Source organism: Triturus cristatus, chromosome 2_2 (assembly GCF_964204655.1).
Source record: "Triturus cristatus chromosome 2_2, aTriCri1.1, whole genome shotgun sequence".
Lineage (NCBI taxonomy): Eukaryota > Metazoa > Chordata > Amphibia > Caudata > Salamandridae > Triturus > Triturus cristatus.
In genome coordinates, this window is record NC_140582.1 from 515,282,322 (window position 1) to 515,300,628 (window position 18,307).

General features: G+C 44.2%; 1 protein-coding gene across 2 annotated transcripts in view; it reads left to right on the forward strand.

Annotated features, from left to right (window-relative positions):
• The window catches only part of ARHGAP10 (Rho GTPase activating protein 10), a 1,033,471-nt gene that overhangs the window by 906,694 nt on the left and 108,470 nt on the right, over positions 1 to 18,307 (forward strand). For both annotated transcript variants that reach the window (XM_085641636.1, XM_085641637.1), the window contains exon 20: positions 8,909 to 9,071. In XM_085641636.1, coding sequence (XP_085497762.1) covers positions 8,909 to 9,071 — 163 coding nt within the window. The remainder of the gene's footprint in view (positions 1 to 8,908; positions 9,072 to 18,307) is intronic.

Genomic DNA, 18,307 nt, shown 5'->3' on the forward strand with positions numbered 1-18,307 from the left:
GAATGTTTCTTGATTCCTCCACCACTGTCAGAAGCGCAGTCTCTGTGCCTTGCTGTGGTCTGAACCCAGTCTGTGAGGGATGAAGACCATTATTATTTTCAAGAAAAGTTGAGAGGGTATGGTTTACGTGTTTCTCAGCTATTTTGCCAATTGCTGGTAGTAGTGAGATAGGGCGGTAGTTTGCCAACACGTCTGGATCTAGGTTGGGCTTTTTTAAGAGTGCTCTAACCATTGCCTGTTTCCAGCAGGGGGGCACTAGACCCATCACAAGCGAGGCATTGATCACATCCAAGATCACTGGAGATACAGTCTCAGCGATTAAGTTTAAAATGTTAGGGGGCGGAGTCTGTAGGTGCTCCTGATTTAAGTTGACTGAGAATCCCTTGAAGAGAGATCAAGTTATGGGGGGGGAATTGCCTCCAGCGGACATTCTCCATTTTGGGCTATACAGTTAGAAGGTGGTGAAGTTTGTGGGGCTGTGACCAGAGGAAAGGACATGTAGATACTTTGTATTTTGTCAAATCAAAACTCTGCAATTTGGTTGCAGCGTGGAGGGATATCGACAAAAACGATTGGGGGTGCAGGAGGTGTAAGGAGTGATTTTGCAATCCGAAAGATTTCACTTGGGCAACTTGCAGCCAATATGATTCTCTGTTCATAATAGAGAGCTTTGGCAGCTTTTGTTTCAATTTTGTAGGTATTTAACTTTGTTAGTTACTGAGGGATCCTTTCTCCAGCTTCTTTCCAGCCTTATACCGGACTGCCTGAGCTGCTGAAGTTTGGGCGAATACCAAGCATTTTGATTGACTCCAACTTTTTTGTGAGCCCATTTCTTTGGGAGAACAGTGTCAAGTGACTACTCTAGCCATTTATTGAATTTATCATTCTCAGTGAGAGGATTTATGTCGAGGATAGGTATGGTGTCTTCAAGAATTGTCGCCAAGGACTTCGTTTGCAGTTTTGACCAAATGCGAACCCGTCTGTTGGTTCTCGCAGCCGGAGTAGTAACATCCTGCGATAGCCATGTTAATGGAATTAGAAAATGGTCCGACTAAGGTACCGGAATAGGGTCTTTGACCAGAAGATTTAGAATGTTTAAGAAAATGGAGTCAAGTAAATTGCCTTTGCAATGGGTGAGACCGCCAACTTGTTGAGTAAGTTGAAGCGCCCCCAACCCAATAAAACCTATGCACACTTTGAGCCCCCTTTGTCACTAGAGACATAGGGTATATTGCAGTAGGCTGCAAGTTGGCAGAACCAAAATGTGAATGACAATCTATCGAACTAATAGATGAAGCTCACTGACCAAAAACCCCTCTTTGTATATTATGCATGAATATTTTGGAAAAACCGTAGTCTCGCGAAAAGGCCAGACCTAAAAATTGTGTGCCCTCTGGGCTTCTAGGGATTTTTACATCTTCTTGTTTTACAAGGAATCAAACTGTTTTCTTTGTTTCATAATTACCATATATGGGGTACAAAATCTTGTGGGGAAGAGCGTAATCATACAGCATGTGTATTGCATGTTGCGGTTTTACAACTGTCCCTTTTCTTTGTGACTTCCTCCACGACATAAAAAGGGAAAGAGTCAGTAAAGGTGGGGATTTCTGTAGCAAGGGACATGGTCAACAAGTATGACATGATTGGGTTTAAATCAGTACTGTCTGTAATTGCAGGCTGAGTCCAATCCCTGGCAGGTAATTGTAGAATGCCATTGTGCCTCAAAATGGTTGCCATTTTGCCTCATTTGAAGGCCTTATGTGAAATGGAAAAAAGGATTGCATTCTTGACTAGTGCACATTTAAACCAGTTGATGGAAGTGGCCAGCCGTACTGATGGAATAACTACGTTCCCAAGGACCTTTTCTCATTTTAAAGCATTGACTCCCAAGGAAGCCAAGCTATTTAGATTTTAGATACCTAATTGGTTGATCCCGGACTTAACATAAATCTGTCTCAAGGCCGCCTCTAACACAGAAAAAAAACTGCTATATCCAGTTTTATTTTATTTACAACTCTCTTTATTAGGTGTGAACATCATAGAGGACTGTCACCACTCATTTGAATGAGTTCTCTACAACAAGAGGTATCTAAAGGTGAATAGATGTCATAATACAGTTAGAACCCCATCGGGGAACGCGGGAGGCAGGGGACTTGAGACATTAAACTAAAATTAGACTGTTCCTCCAACAATTTCAAACAGGCTGAGCAGGACTGGCCGTAGCGGGCACCAGGCATTTCCCTGGTGGGCTGCCAGGGTGGGTGCCGGTTTTGGTCCCCTCGGGGTGTGTTTTTGTTACTGGGTCCAGTTTTGCAGCATATGTTGGCCCCCTGTAACAAAAGCAGCAGCAGTGTTTTCCACGCGGTTTGTGTTCTCAGTCCGGCCCTGCCAACAGGTGTTATACCAGGAATGGTTAAGCCGCCCCACAAAATATTTCCCTTGCATCACATGCACATATTTATTATATGCACAATGAAAATAGAAAGCCACCAGTAGAGGACAACACATTCCCATTTCAAATGTTTTCAGGGAGTTCAAATACGTATTGACACATTGTTGCCCATGACAACTCTGTTATAACTAATAATATGCTACCCTTTTTATTCAACTGGACATGTGGGGGAAGTTCGCAGTGGTAGTTTTGAATTCTTTTCCGGTCTCTGTGATCTCCACCCGCACTTTAAGTAATAATATGCAGTGTAGGTTAGATATCAGTTGTGCCCTCATCCTCCATGATAGCTTATTCTGTAGTCAAATTTCAGAGCAAGTATTACAAATGGCGATGTTTATCAGTCAAGTCTTGATACTCTTCTGATCCTGCAAAATCCAATTTTAACTCCCTCCTGTCTTCTACGGCTAAAGTAATGCAGGGCTCAGTGGCCATTCAGCGTCTGAACAACCTCAAAACCTCCCGCTGCATCGATGATCTTAAAGCAAACTGTGGTATTGCCTTACTACTGATTTCTGTGTTATATGACATCAGGATGGTGACCAAGCAAGCAGTAGGGCGTTTTGTCAAACTAAACCGCTACAGTTGGGACCATGACATCTTTATTAGCCATCTCCAGGAGTTCAGAGTTTTGGGCACTTTCTTAGCTGTTTCAATTCTTTTTAACAAGCAAATGTCAAATGTACATGCTTCTCCCATCAAGATTTACCACAGTCGGATAATATTCATGAACTCCATGAGAACTTTCCCCTTTCTCCACGTCTGTTTTATGTATATCTGATCCCCCTGGCTTTCCTCGTGTAGTCCAAGGGTTTTTCAACTATATACGAATATGGACGTACTCTAAGCCACCTGGATCTTAGAAAGCTCTCGAGTATGACAGCTCCACTATCTTGAATGTAGAAAAAGTTGGTAAAATTACATTCTGTAAAAACAGAGATCTAGGTTGGTGTGGAAGAAGGCCTCTGTGGTAACATGTTTTGCACTCCAATATAACCTTGTGTCCAGTGCTTAATTTGTGCCGGTTGTTTCCGGTGCTCGGCACCGGCACTTAATTGTTAGCACTGGCTCTAGTGACGGCCCACCACATGGTGGAGCTGTCTTCTTAATTTGGAGATAAGCACAACAACCGTGTTAATTAAGTGAATATACATTGAAAATGAGTAATACTATCCTCTCATGCCATTATGAAAACTTTGTGTGTCCTGAAATAGTCTGAATTGTCACACTTGTAGGAGTGAGATGTTTAACCCCTTCGCCGCGGCAGGAATTCCGCCGCGGCGCTGGGGGGGGGTTTGGGGGCAGCGCGGTGGCGCTGTGCTCGTGACGGAACCACTTCGTCACGAGCCACGGTTGAGCTGTGCTCATGACGGAGTGGTTCCGTCACGTCTCCGCCCACTGCGCTAATCACCCGCACAGGCGGGGAATTAGCGCCGCGTGGGCGGAGCGGCCGCCAACGGCCGTAGCATGACGGAACCACTCCGTCATGAGCACAGCGCAACCGTGGCTCATGACGGAGTGGTTCCGTCATGAGCAGGGAAGGGGTTAAGAGCTATGTTGGTACTGCCATTGACAGCACTGGCAGGGTATGGTTGGTGCAGCTGCAGTGGCCTTCCGAAAAGGGCCCTAAAACGTAATTGTTTACAAGCTAAGCACTGCTTGTGTCCATGCTTGTCAAAATGGCAAGAGGCCTCTGCTTTGTGTGGTACAGTTTCCTGTCCCTGGAGCTCCACAGCTACACACAGCTACTTCTGCCTGCTTCTATTATGATAAGTGTCACTGCATGCACAGCCTTACCGCACTGGGACATATGACTATTATTGCGCGTGCTGCTGATGACACGTAAGATTGTGGCAATGCACTCTATTTGTGCCTGATTTTGATTTGGTTGCCACAGACTACATATGGGTCAGAATGCATGAACATCTCGTTTATAATCTTGGGGGAAATATAATTATGCTTCGTCCTTTGCTTTAGACATTGCACTGGCTCCTGTTTCCTGTACTTCGACCCAGCACATAGTACAGCTGCATTGCTGCATTTCATGATGTCCTTTACTGTTGCTTCTATAGTAAACACTTTTTCATTTCCTTTGGAACACTTTTTAAAATTAAAGTGTTTTATTCTATTTTTCTTTTTTTAATTCAGGCTGGTAAATATGGGCGAGAATATTTATATAACCTAAGCGCTCTAAAGGTTCCCTGCTCCATGTTTGAGTAGGTCCTCTAGGCCAGTGTGTTTTCTTGCATTCTTGTAGCCCTCAATGTAGAATGGAATACACAAAACGACAAGTACCAGAATGCAGGTGGTTTATCATGGCAAAGATCAGGGAACTGAGCTCACAGGACTCAATAAACTGCCCTGGTTGATAACGCTATGTACTGTATGTCTCCAAACTGTTGCACTGTTTCCAAACTGTAGAGAAACCGGAGGCACCTTGGAAGTTATGCTTTGTACAGTAATGGCATGTACAAGATTACAACTCTCTGTATGCCTTCAAATTGTTAAAATAAAATGTTATATAGCTCTTAAGTGAAACTTAATTTGTGCTAAGTATTGTTCAGAAACGCTTTCAGGAATGGAATCATCTATCACTCCATTGTTTTGGTTAGCTGAGCCCTTATTTATTAAGGCAGCCTCTGTCACGAGCAGGCACGCTTTTAGGACCATACACCTAGCTGCGCCTATAACCCTATTGTATGGGTCAATTTCCAGCTCCTCGATGGGTCTTGCTTAAGGCCACGACTTCTTGCAGGCTACGCCCCAGGGTAGGACTGGCCTATAGGGCAATTAGGCCGTCCCCGAGAGGCTGCTCTGACAGGTCAGTGTGTGGGCTGTTTTATTGACTTCTTGTGGGCCTGTTTTATCGTCTGCTAGACCGGTTTTTACTGCTGATTTTCTTGATATGAAAACAAACATTTGCTGCAACAAACTCAAATCCAGGCAGTCCACCATACCTTGCAAAAGTTAAAAACTGCAATTATTTGTAAACATGGGCTACTTTGTTAGCTATCTGATTCACTAATGGGGGCTACTTTTATTTTGGTGCGCAGGCCTCTTTTCTGTCCCAGTCTGACCCTGCTTGACCTACAGAAGAAAGACCGTCCTGCAGCTTTGTGAGAAGGGCACTTCAGAATGGAAGAAAGCCCTGGTGCATGCACTCTGGGAACCTTTAATGCTAGCCCATATGCACCTTCTATAATACCCTTTAATAGGAAACAATTCCTGCCCAATATTTAAAGCTAACACAGGAGTAGTTTCTGCTTTCTGAGACAGCACAGCAGCTCGTTTGAAGAATTGCTTTAAAAAGCCTGTTCCTTTCTGTGGTTTGAGGTTATTCCCCTTACTCGCTTGCTTCCCCTTTTGTGGATCTTAATCACCATTACATACCCCGTTTCCGCTCTCTTGTTTGAGTTCCTAATGAGCTGTGCGCGATCGAAATAAGCCCATGTCATCTTCAGAAGCAGAGACTGTGCCACAAGCTAGTTGTGATCTTGTCTGACTTTCCTTATAGTCACAACGATTTCAACTTACATGAAAACTATTACAAGCTACCTGCCTTTAGAGATCATTTTAAAACGCTCCAATTCACCTCCATGGCACTGAGAAAATACTTTACCCCCACAGGCATGGCCACATTTCTGACCTTACATCTCCAGGGTGTAGCGTTGCCAGGTCCCTTTCCCGTGTCCTGCGCATCCCCAGCATCTGAGCTCTCTCCTGCATCCTCATCTCCCACTCAGTTCCCAAACACTGCCACAAGGCACGCTTTTTCCGCTAACTACACCTTGGGCTAGGAGAACCTGCAACATTGCTGACCTCTTATTGAGCACAAGGGCTGTCGCTCTCTCCAAATCCCTGGTATCGTCATGCTGCGGAGAAGGGCCCTATCCTAGTCACTGCATTCCCCATTCACCGACCCCACTTTGATGGGCCTTTTTTGATTAACTCTGAACACTCTGGTTATCTCTGTACTGTATCCCACATGACCTTCTTTCACACTCTATCCTGTGCTTACCCATTATGCCCATATGTAAGATGTGCACCTTGCTCTATGTACACATTTGCAATGTAGCCCAGAACCTTCAAAACTTCAATAACCGTTCCATAGGCGCTCAGGATCTATCAGATCTTCATGCGCGGTGCATTTCACTGTCTTTGTGAGACACAGGACTACCTCAGTAGTAGTACTACTGCTGACGACAATCTAGTTTATTGATTAGCAATGTATCATAGTGGCGGCTGGCATCTATGGGGAGAAGGGGTGGGATGCGTGTGCGCGCAAATACTAATAAAAAAATAAAACTCACCTGAACAGACGTCCTCGGCTCCGGACCTCTTCAGAGGAACCAAATGCTGCAGTGCGGGCACCAATCCTGGTGCTGCTCTCATGATGTGAGAGAAGCTTCCTGATTGGTGAGAGCGGCCTCAGTCGGCGCTCCCCAGCGCCCTGGAAGCTTGCGCTTACTCTAACCCACCTGTCTTAAGGCAGCTGGGTGAGAGGTTTTAAATTGTGCATGTCTGGCTGACCGTTCCAAAATGGCCCGCCAGAGGGACATTCTCACTTTGAAAAGTGCACAAAAAACCCACCCTCCTCCCTGCTGCTGTCATTCAGCAGTGGCCCCGTCCCTATCCTGACGCTCATTTCAGGATGGGAGGATGAAAAATAAAATGGTTATAAATTACCATTGTATTTTTCATCCCCGGGAGTAATTTAAATAGGGCGACGATGCTCCGTGGTGGAGCCGCCAACAGAGAAGCCGCCAAGGGCGGCTCCTCTGTTAGGGCGGAGGAGCGTCGTCCCACTGCTTTCTCACAGTGCGAGAAGCAGAAACATAAAATGGTAAAACTATTATTTTATGTTTCTGCTTCTTGCACTGAGAGAAAGCAGAAGTGCCTGGTTGGGGCGGGCGGGTGGGAGGTCTGCTCGAAAGCAGGGGAGGAGTGGCTTGCCCAATCCTGTTAGCCCAGACTGTTTGGTCGGCCCTCACACTTACCCTTTTCTCTATGTAGGCTGTATGCAGCCTACATAGAGAAAATGGCCACCCCATAGGCGCTCGGCTGAGCGCCGTCCCCACCAATCACAATGCTGCCGTTGCAGCGTTGTGATGGGCGAAGGGGAGGGAGGATGCCTGTGGCTGCTTCCTGTTCAGGAGAGCAGCAGGAAAACGCGGGAACCGGCCAGGAGGTAAAGGTGGCGCGGGACCCGGGAAGGTACGTTTTTAATTTAATTTAAGTAAACCCGTCCGCCTGAGAGGCTGCTGAGTATGGAGACAGTCTGCTGCCTTTGCCTTCCAACAACGCCTCCATCTTGATCACAACTCGGACAAAAGTAATATTTGCAGTGAAGCTTTTGACCTGGGCACGATGGTGCAGGGCACATAAGAGCCTGTTTGCAGGTAGCTGTTTCGCACAGTACACACTGATTGTGCATGGATGCCGCTACGACATGTGTTGCCATGTAATGGTGGCAGCACAGTGCACCAGGACACAGTCGAGAGAATTCATGGGAACTGGGTCTCAGCATAAAAATAGTTGGCAGGACGGGAAACCGGCATGATTTATTACCGTGAACACTGCTCAGTCTCCTCAGCATTGCAGCCTTCAGCCTTGTTCTAAAAACCAGGCTGTGGGTTGGGCTTAGAAGCAATCCTTGATGCCTACTTTGTTCTCGGTCGTCCTGCTGCAGACCAAAATTCAAAAGAAAACTTCTTTGTTTTCTGAAATCTATTGTGTTTTTTTCATCTCTTCAAAAGGTCATTGAGAGGTAAAGAAACCTCAGACAAGAGCATAGCTGTCCTCTAAAAATGTATTTGTGTTTACAAGCAGGCGTCAGGTGATCGGTGTCCTCGGTACTGTCCTGTGTTACAATTTGGAAGTCTTACATATCCTCAGCGGTGCAGGATAACCGTAGCTTTTAACCTCAACTCTCAGAGTGACAGAGATATTTTGTTTCTGGGGGATGGGAGGCGTCTTGGAAAACAAACAAGGATGCCAGCTAAGAAAATGATAGCGTATGTCATCTTCTAATGTAGTTCATTCCAGGTGAGCTCTAATTGTGTGTAAGCAATCTGGTGCCCAGAAAGTGGGGCTTGGTTACAAATGAACAAATGGCAGACGGCTTTGTCCTTGGGATATTGAATTGTTTATAATGCGATATGCCTTACACTTCTCCGCTTTTGTCCTAACAATATAATGTCAGCAATAATAGGAGCTTTGTTTTCTCTGTTTGACTTGTACTCTTCCTAAAACTTCTGAAAGCGCATTTGTTTGACGCGAAAGACATATCCCCCTCCCTCCCTCACCCCAGGTTACCCCTTGTACACGGACGAATCGCATCTTCTCATTACATCTTGTCATCGGGCAATCTTGGTCAATTGATATGTTGCTTCAGGCCTTTTGGAGTAAGTCTGAGAACCTTAGTTCTGTCTGACCTGTACCAATGTTTTCCATTTCCAGTTGACAATCACAGTGCACCCAAGGAAGACACCCCCACCGGCAGCATTGATTCTTTGTCCTCTCAGTCTCCGACTCCTACAGGATCCAGTAGCCCAGTTCCAAGTCAGGACACAGACAACCTGATGACAGACAGCGGGGACCTACTGGACTGGGCAACCTCGCAGTGAGTAATGTTTCCAATGTCTACAAGAAGGGGGAGGGTATCCTTCTAAAGTCACGTACCCTACAACGTTCCAAATATTTCCTTGGACAGAAGAACATGAAACCTCCATTGCCCAGCCGCCACAAGTAATGTTGTTTCTGCTTATGATGTGTCTTGCGGGCATCGCTTTGGTGCCTTGATTTATAGCTGTGGTGTTCTAGCTATTTTTCACATTTGCTTTTGTTGATCACAGACATTGAGTGATATTGCCCTTATTTCTTTACAGACTGTGTGACCTAGGGATGTTTAATTAACCCCTCCCACAGGCCCTATGGTCAGCCCAGACAGCCCCCGTATAGGTGACTGGTTTCCAAACCTATATTAATGTTGTTGTTTTTTTCTTTGAAGTAGTTTTTGCTGTAGATGCATGCTTAATAAGTTGAGGCTTTCCATGATGTTTGCATCGTTATCACTCACATTTGTGAGGAACCAGGGAGACTCCATGTAACTCAGAGGGACCTGGCCTGTTTAGTTAGTAAATGGTCAAGAAAGCGGCCCTTACAGAGGCAGCTGTTCTTCATGAACACAAAATAAATTATTTTCAGACTAATAAGGTTTCTGCGCTTGCCGCATTACAATAATTTTATGAAATGCAGTAACACCAGAGAGGCCATGTATTTGGCTTTGGATTTAAAAGGGCTAAGTGGCAATTCTCATCTGTGCTTCTATCGGTTGGGTTTAAATTGTCTGTGGTGGCATGTGAGACGTTAAAGGTTAGAGTCAGCCAGTAAAAATTCAGGCCAAGCATAGGCATTTGGTTTAAGAAGCCTTGAGCCAAGAGACTTTGAGGTTGTGCACTTATTCCAGAGTCTTGCACCCATATTTACTAGAATATTCATTCCTAGCTTGTAAGGTATTCAGATATTGTAGCACTTTGAATACCAGAGAAGAGATCATTGGGGGAGCCTATTTTTAGGCAGCAGCAGGGTAGTCAGTCACTGCATTCCTTTCTGTAGTAAAACTGATGCTGTTTATTTTGGAATACTAGCCAAGAATGACTGACGTTGGCTCTGCAAATTACATCAATTCTTAACAAATTTGTAATAAATGTGTAAGACCCGACCATGATATGGAACATATTCCAGATAGCACTTGCCAAGGATTTAGACAAAATGCCTCCATGAAATCATGATTCATCGGAAATATAGATGCCCTATTGATCGCATAGTTCTGACGTCGGCCCACGGGTAGCAGCGGTATTGAGAAGTGCTGCTATTACCAAAATTGCCTTGAGTTGCAATGATCTTCCCCTCTACCTGGATGTAATGATGGTCGAATATGATACATTGTTAGTCTTGGGCCGCCCTGCAGAAAACTAGGCAACAGAGGTGCGTATTGGAATAACAGTTAATTACCTTGAATTATGATGTTGATCTAGTGTGTGAAGGTTGTGAATACACAATGTTGTTGGTTGTGTCCTCTTCCAGATTAGTAGCTCACTAGGACTCCCACGCCGGGTGTGCTTTTGTTTTTTATATGATCTTAAATAGATTCTTAAAACCTAATAAAACACTTACAAAATTATATCTAAATACTTTATAAAAATATAAATATTTGTAATAAAGTATGTGTGACTGTTTTATACAGAAAAAATCAACAAATTGTGTATTCACAACTCGAGTAAAATTGCTTGACAAAATGTCTCCAAACAACCCTGTTTTCTTAAAGTTGAAGTAAGTAAAATATATATTTTAGTTACACGTTTTTTCAGTCTTCCAAAATTAGCGTATACCTGCTTGTCATATTTGATGCAGGTGTGTTGGGTTTGGGTCATTGTGGTGCATTGACAGCACCGCCAGCCAGCCTCCCGGAGGCAATCTTGGCATTGGTAGCTTGCAAAGGTAATGCTGACGTGATCTACTCTTCATTCCAGGCCGCACCACCCATAGGAAATGGACTTAATGGGTGACTGCAAAGCGTGTCGTTTTTTTCCCTCATTGAATGTGTGGGCTCCAAAGTCTTCGCAAGTGAAATGCTGGTGGTTGATAAGACAGAGTTAGCTGTGGTTAGAGAGAGAGGTACACATGCATACAATACAATGTAAATCGGTTTATTTTCCATATATTCAGATATTATTACCTAAGTAAATGTATTTATTACTACATTTATGCACCATTTAAAACTTTAGGCTCTTTATTCCTATGCCTTGCATCAATGGACTGATTCAGTTCCTTATCAGCATGTGGGACATAAACACACACAGAAGAGGTCAGAGCCAGGTCGCTGACATTTGGCTACACTTTTCAGGTCTGCAAAAGTTTTAGAAGTTGAAAGGGACAGTGTCACTGACAAAGTAATTTACTTGCCAACTGGGTTGAATAAAGAGGTCAAGGCACTTCGACCTTGACAGTTGCACCCAAGTGAGAGGATGATGACAGTGTTCAAGACCTGTACCAGAAGAGCAATACGTCTATGTAACCAAGACTGAATCTCTCCTGTTCACCAACAGCAGCAAAGAAATACATTAAAGTCTGACTCATAGAAATGAACCAGCTGACAGACATTGCAAATTCACTATTTTCACCCTTGGCAGCAACTTGGCCTCCAAACAGCATATCACCAAGAAAGCCAACAGAGCATGTTACCTGGTCTTTCTTGAATAACAAAAACATTCTTACCTGAAATTGACTTAAGGACCCCGTCCAAACCCTAGTTCTCTCTCACTTGGACATGGGCTTCACTGAAAGGCATTCTATATGTGGCAGCACGTCACCAAAGACCTGAAGAAGTACAACAATATCTACTCCACTCTGAAGGAACTACATAGGATCCTGCTGCAGGCCTGCATCAATATCAAGACCACCTGCCCCACCAACATAGCCTCCAGAAGCAGCCTCCTGCAGATCTGAAAATATCACCTCAGGCAGAAAGCAACACTGGAGAAGCCAGGACATTCCTAGACGGGAAACTAAAAAGTGCAAAAAAAGAAGAGACAAAAGACATCTGTGCTCTCAAGAAGTGTAAAAACATTCCGTCAGGACTAGAACTGCCACAGCCTGCTTGAAATTCAGAAACAATTTGTAGATTTGCCTCTTCGGAGAACACTTCATCTGTCTCAACTGTTTCACCTCAATAAAAAAGATCCTGAATCTAATCTCTCAGCTTCTGCCACGGTTTAGCCCTTTATTGCTCTTTAGCTAGTTGCACGTTCTAGATACCCATACGTTTATAGGTAGCCTTTTGTCCATATGAAATAGAATAATTGTGTTCGTTTATAGCTTTAGACTGATTCAAGGAATCTGCGCTTAATTTGGCAGATCCTACTCATTCGGATCTAATTTAGAGTTCTTGAATTATTGCAGATTGCTCAAAGTGGGCACTTTTGAAGGTGTACAAATGAAATCCCCTTGATACTTGTTACTCTTTCTGGTAGAGCAAAATTGCTGTTAAGATTTACAACAAACCCATCAGGAGGATAGGGGATCCATACACATGTATCCTTTTTGTGGTTTGGTGTACAGTAGTTGAGTAGCTTTCACATCATTAAAGAAATAGAAAATGCGGACTCAGCAAAATTAATTAGCTGCACCATTCATTTTAAGAGAAAATGTAAAAATTGATTGGCAGAGACAACTTCTGGGACATGTTATGATGCGTACAGCTACCCCGAAAGGCCTTCAGGCACTGACACAGGCACAGCCTGCATGACCTAGGTGATTCTAGAAATTTCTGGCTGCCTTTGTCCACAGCTTAGCGGTCAGAAAAGCAAAGGAGCAGCTGCCACACCTGGCTTTCTTGACTTTGGGGGTAGTCAGCAGATAAGAGTTCTCGGAGCGTAATGATCTCCTTGGGAAGCAGTTTTCGGATCACAAGAGGAACTTTTCTCGGCATAGCTCGGTGAGCCATGCATAGGGCCTTCAAATGAATCCTTTTTAGGTCAAGCCTAGGCAGCACTCATGCGTTGTCTGGAAGACCTGCTGTAATCCATAAAGGACTTTGCTCCCGCCTGCTGCCTTCCCATTGGTTCAGTGGAGCGTTACTCTTTTTTGCTGCTTTCTAAGTGATTAATGCGCCTATATGTCACTTGCGTTTTGTTGCACATGAGCACAGCTTAAGTACAGTTTTGCTACGCTTCTAATGTTTGTGCTGTTTTGGAGAACTCTTACCTCTCTGCCCGTTACTGCACACAGCCGCCATCTTGCTTCGGTGTGAGACCACGGGATCTCTCTGCTGCACCGAGCTATGTAACCACTTGAAAGAGTTACTTAAAAGGTCAGCTAATACGTTTCGTTTACATGCTGGCTGCAGCTGTAGGGGTGGGCGGGACAACGTCTGACTATCCCGATAGAGCGCCCATGCTTTTGTTTCTGAATGTACCTCTGCTAGCTCTTTGCTGTGACTTTGGACGGCTCCTATCAACCAGTTACTTTCCTCTTTTTTTTTTTTTAACTTGTACCCCTTACTGGTGTCGGTAGCATGCAATGGTTACTCGCTGTCCTCGTGCTCCGCGGTGACTGGTGGACACCAGACCCCGCCAGCGGTAGAGATCCCAGCCTACCAGCTCTGTAGCGCTGGTAGCAGAAGCACCGTTGGCGGTGCCGGGGAAGGGCTGTCCTCCTGTGCAGTATGGATGCAGGAGGGACCATCACACAGCTCCTCTGTCAAGTAAGGCGAGTGAGGCGATAACAATGTATCAAGCCTTCGCTACTGACATGCCCACAGGGAGAGGCCACTGCCGTGCTCGTGCTCCTCACAGGGTCCTTGCCAATGGGTTTTTTAATAGTCTTTATTCGTTTTTCAAGTGCACAAACCGACAACAGTTGCAAGCTTGATAGCTTGCCGATGGGTTTGTAATAACTTCTGTGCAGTTTCCTGTTAAGCCAAATGAGCATCACAAGTTTATTTATGCAATTTTATTTAGTGTGTTCATTACCAGAGGAATCAAAGTGCTTTACATGCAGTGAGTGTGACATGGACATTTCATTTCCCTCCACCTATTTAAGCTTTTACTCTGTTCTTACATTAATGTGTCCTTTTATATTTAAGGCTCCAGCTTCAACACTGAAGCCTGGCAAGACTAAAAAGGAGAACTCAAAGGCCAAAAACAATTCATATTTTTTCTATGTATAGCACACCATTGCCTTTTTTACAAGATCGGAGTGAAGACAGTTAAACATAGTGAAGTTTAGAAAGCTGTTGCATAGCTCAGCGGGAAATTAGCCTGTCTCGTAGTTGAGCTTGCTACCTTTGAAGTCACAGGTTCAAATCCTTTCAAGGTCACTTCATGTTTGCAAACATATAAAGTGAGTGCATGGAGTGGGGTAATAGTTGAATGTTTTGAGGTATGTGGGTTTGAGTGGTTGACAGACAGTGCTGCAGCTGCTTCTCTGGTCCCAGTGGTAATTCCTCATTCTTAGTTCTCTAGACAATGCTGCTAGCTGCTTCTATGGTCTCATCAGTAATTCCTCATTCTAAATCTAGAGAGCTGTGCCTCTGTTTATAGATCTCCTACACTCCAAATTAAAACACACAGGTAAAGGACATTGTCATTTACAACTCCTCTAAAACATGCAAGACCTATTTCAATGCAAATGCTTGTTTGTATTGGGAGCTAATGAAGCCCAGCCAGGAATGGGGCTGTGGAGTGATGTTTGGGGATCTTGAAAAGTGACCATGCTGTGGCATTTTGAATAACCTGTAGGATCTTTAAGACATATCGAGGGCTTCCCAGAAACATGGAGTTGCCATACTTAAGACAGGAGTTAATGAGCCTTGTATGACTATCCTCTTGCAGGATTATTCTTAATATACATAATAGTCCAACGCAAGTTTGTGACAGTTTTTTGGCTTGAGTCTCCATAGTGGGTTTACTGTCCAACCAAGAGCCAATGCTTTTTGCCATCGATGCATCGGGGTCAGAGCAATTCTTTCCAGCAGGATGTGTTGTTGCCAACCACCAACACTTTTGTCTTCCCACCATTAAGTTTAAGGTTGCTGGCTGACATCAATTCAATTACTTCCTTGAGGCAGTCTTGTAGGTCACTGTATGCCTGTTAAGATTCGGGGGTAAGTGCAAGGACAAGCGAAGTATCGTCAGTATAAGAGACAGTATCAAACCGTGGGCCTGCACGATTCTTGCCAGCGTGAGGGCTTGTACATTAAAGAGGGTTGGGCTTATCAAGCAGCCCTGTGGAACTCCGCATTCAATGGGATATGGAGCTGAAAGAAATGGTTCATCGCAAACCTGGAAACTTCGGTTGTTTAGAAAAACCTTGATCCCCTAAGGGGCAGAGCCTGCAATCCACGCGTTTCCCAGTCTCTGAACTAGGATGCAGTGGGAAACAGTGTCAAAGGCGGCACTGAGATCGAGTGTGATCATGGTCGCTAAACCACCCTGGTCAAGGATAGCCCGGAGCTCTTCAGTGGCCACCAACAATGATGCCTTAGTGCTGTGTCCAGGTCTGAAGCCTGTTTGGGTAGGGTGAAGGATAGAATAATTTTCTAAAAAGTTAGATAGATGTGTATTAACATACTGCTCTAAGATTTTACTAGAAATTGGTCTATAGTTATTGAGCATCATGGGGTCTGTGTGTGGTTTCTTAAGCAGAGGTATAGCTATAGCATGCTTCCATTCTGAGAGGACACTGCTGAGTGCCAGGGACCTATTTAGAATCTTCATTAAAAAAGGAAGGATAATGTTGCCAGCTGTTAGTAAACATCAGGGGGAGCTGGGTCTTTTGTCAAGCCAGATTTTATGGACTTTAAGATGGTACCAATGTCATTTATATTTAGGTGCAGAAAGGATGATAGTTGAACTATTGTTGCTGGTTCTTCAAATGTAGTTGGACAAAGAGATGTGCTCTTTGGGCAAGAGTCTTGAATAGTTTTTACTTTATTTATAAAAGCAGTGGCAAACATGTTGCATTGTTCAATGGAAGGCAGAAGTACAAGTGGGCGTTGTCATGAGAGTATTGACTACTTTGTAGAGTTGCCTTGATAAGTTACTAGCATTTTCAATTTTAGTGCTAAAATAGGAGACTCTAGCCTGTTTTATGGTCTGCTGGTATTTCTTTACCGTTTGTCTATGGATTATTTTATTTCCTGGGCCATACTACTTCCTCTAGAATTCTTTCCATTTTCATAGACTCTTTCTTGAGCACTGCCAGCTCCGGAGTATACCTTGGAGCCAGCCATCGCTCTGCCTTAGGGTCAGAAATGTATGATGAATAAGAGAGTCAAGTGACCATGTTAGCAATTTCTCAAATTTGTTGTACATTGTATTTTTGTCATCCTCCACGGTCTGAATAGATTCCTTCAACGCATTGTGCCATTTACTCTTATCGAGTGTTTTCCATGTCCTTATTTTGGCGGGTGTGATTTCTTTCAGCCCTGCTGTGGCAAGTCTAAATCGGAAGGGAATAATAAAGTGGTCTGACCATAGGATGGGGAATACATCTTCCGTGTCCAACTGGATGCGGTTAGAAAAGATTGGGTCCAGTAAGTGTTCATGGCTTTGTGTCGCAGATCATGTGATTAGATTTAGCTGTAATGCTGCGAGGTCTAGTTACCATAATGTCTTTGTCGTCTTCAAACTGCAGATTAAGGTCATCTAACATGTTGAAGTTTGCCTTGCTCAAACTGCTTTCTGCCACAATTACATGCAGAACTAATGTGGATTGTGTTGCTGGTTCTGGGGCCGATAGATGAGAATCCTGGAGAATATGGAGATTGGTGATAATTCAAGGGAAAACAGAAGGCATTCGCTGTCCCTAATATCAATAGGTGTGCTGGTGTATTTATATTTATCTTTAAAGATCATAGATATTCCTCCACCACTTTTGCCTTTCCTATCAAACCTGGTGAAAGAGTATCCCTGGGTAAGAGACTTGAAAATGTCAGGGGTTGAACTTTCATTTAGCCAGCTTTCAGTGAGAAACAAGGCATCCTGAAATGTAACTTCTAAAGGGGTAAACATCGCAATGCTGTGTTTTGGGAGTGACCTGCAGTTCAGCAGTAGCAAGTTAATCCAGTTGAATTCAGGGGTAATTAGCATTGATTGCTTTCCCTCGCTATCCAGGTCACAAAGTCCTATTGGCCCTACAGGGTGTGCATGTAGTGGGGAGTGTCAGTGGTGCCATAGAGTGCAGGCAACTGGTTGTTAGAATTTTAGTGCTTTTAGCTTGCTGGCAGAATATGAGAGCTGCATGGTGAAACTGGCAGGGGTTCTGGCCCCTGGCCCAGGTCTGACGCGGACGGGTGCAGACGGGCGCAGACGGGCTAGCGTCCGCACCCTGGAGTGTTTTTTATAGGGGCAGTTGCTGAGTTACGCAGCTGGACTGCTAACTAAGTTGGTCGGCTGTAGTTGTGGCAACAAAAGAATGCAGAAGTGGCACCGAACACAGCCACGAACATGCAACAGCAAAGGTATTGCCCAGATTTCCTTTCGTTATGAAAATAGTTATAGTGCAATTTAAAATGCTGCAGGTATATTTAGCGGTCTGTGTCTCAAGGTAGCAGTGTTGGATTAATACGCCAGACCCTCAAAGATCTTACCTGATGCTTTCTTTTTTGGCATCTTGCTGTAGCATAGTGGTTTCAGAAAAGTGTACAACTCAGGTTCTCTGGTCATCACATGATTCCTCATGTTCGTCTCAAGGGGAATATTGGAGAGAGATCCTGGTTTTTTGTACCCTGTAGGCCTCCTGTTTGGAGCTTAAGGGCATGACTTACTGGGTGCCTCCATGGTTGCTGTCTGATCTTAGAGACGGTGGCGCTAGGTCCTGCAACATTCCATGGGGCAAAAAGGGATATGCCCAGTGCACTAAGTCACAAAAGACTGCCTAGAAGTGAGTACTTAGCTTAGCTTAGTACGTATCATAGAGGCTTCAGTTACACCTCAGAGATGAGACCTATTTCAGATGGGCATGGACAAGTAGTTCAAGATGGATTGTCCTTTTTAGAGATGCATCAATTCTGATTCACACAATTTGTCCCAGCCTACGATGGCACATACAAAGTGAAAAATGACGAACTTAGGCATGCCAAGAGGAAATATCCAGTGGTTCTGAAGGAATCGAGCATTTCCAGCCAGCACTTTTCGGTTGTGTTTAATTAAGTCACCCTAAGGTAAAACCTTGCCAAAATGGAATTTGGACGTGGCCCTACTCTTGAATAGTTTTTTATAGGTGAAATCACAAACATTGCATGGAACATCTTATATTAATGTCCATCACAACAATTTATTATTGTATTTCTTC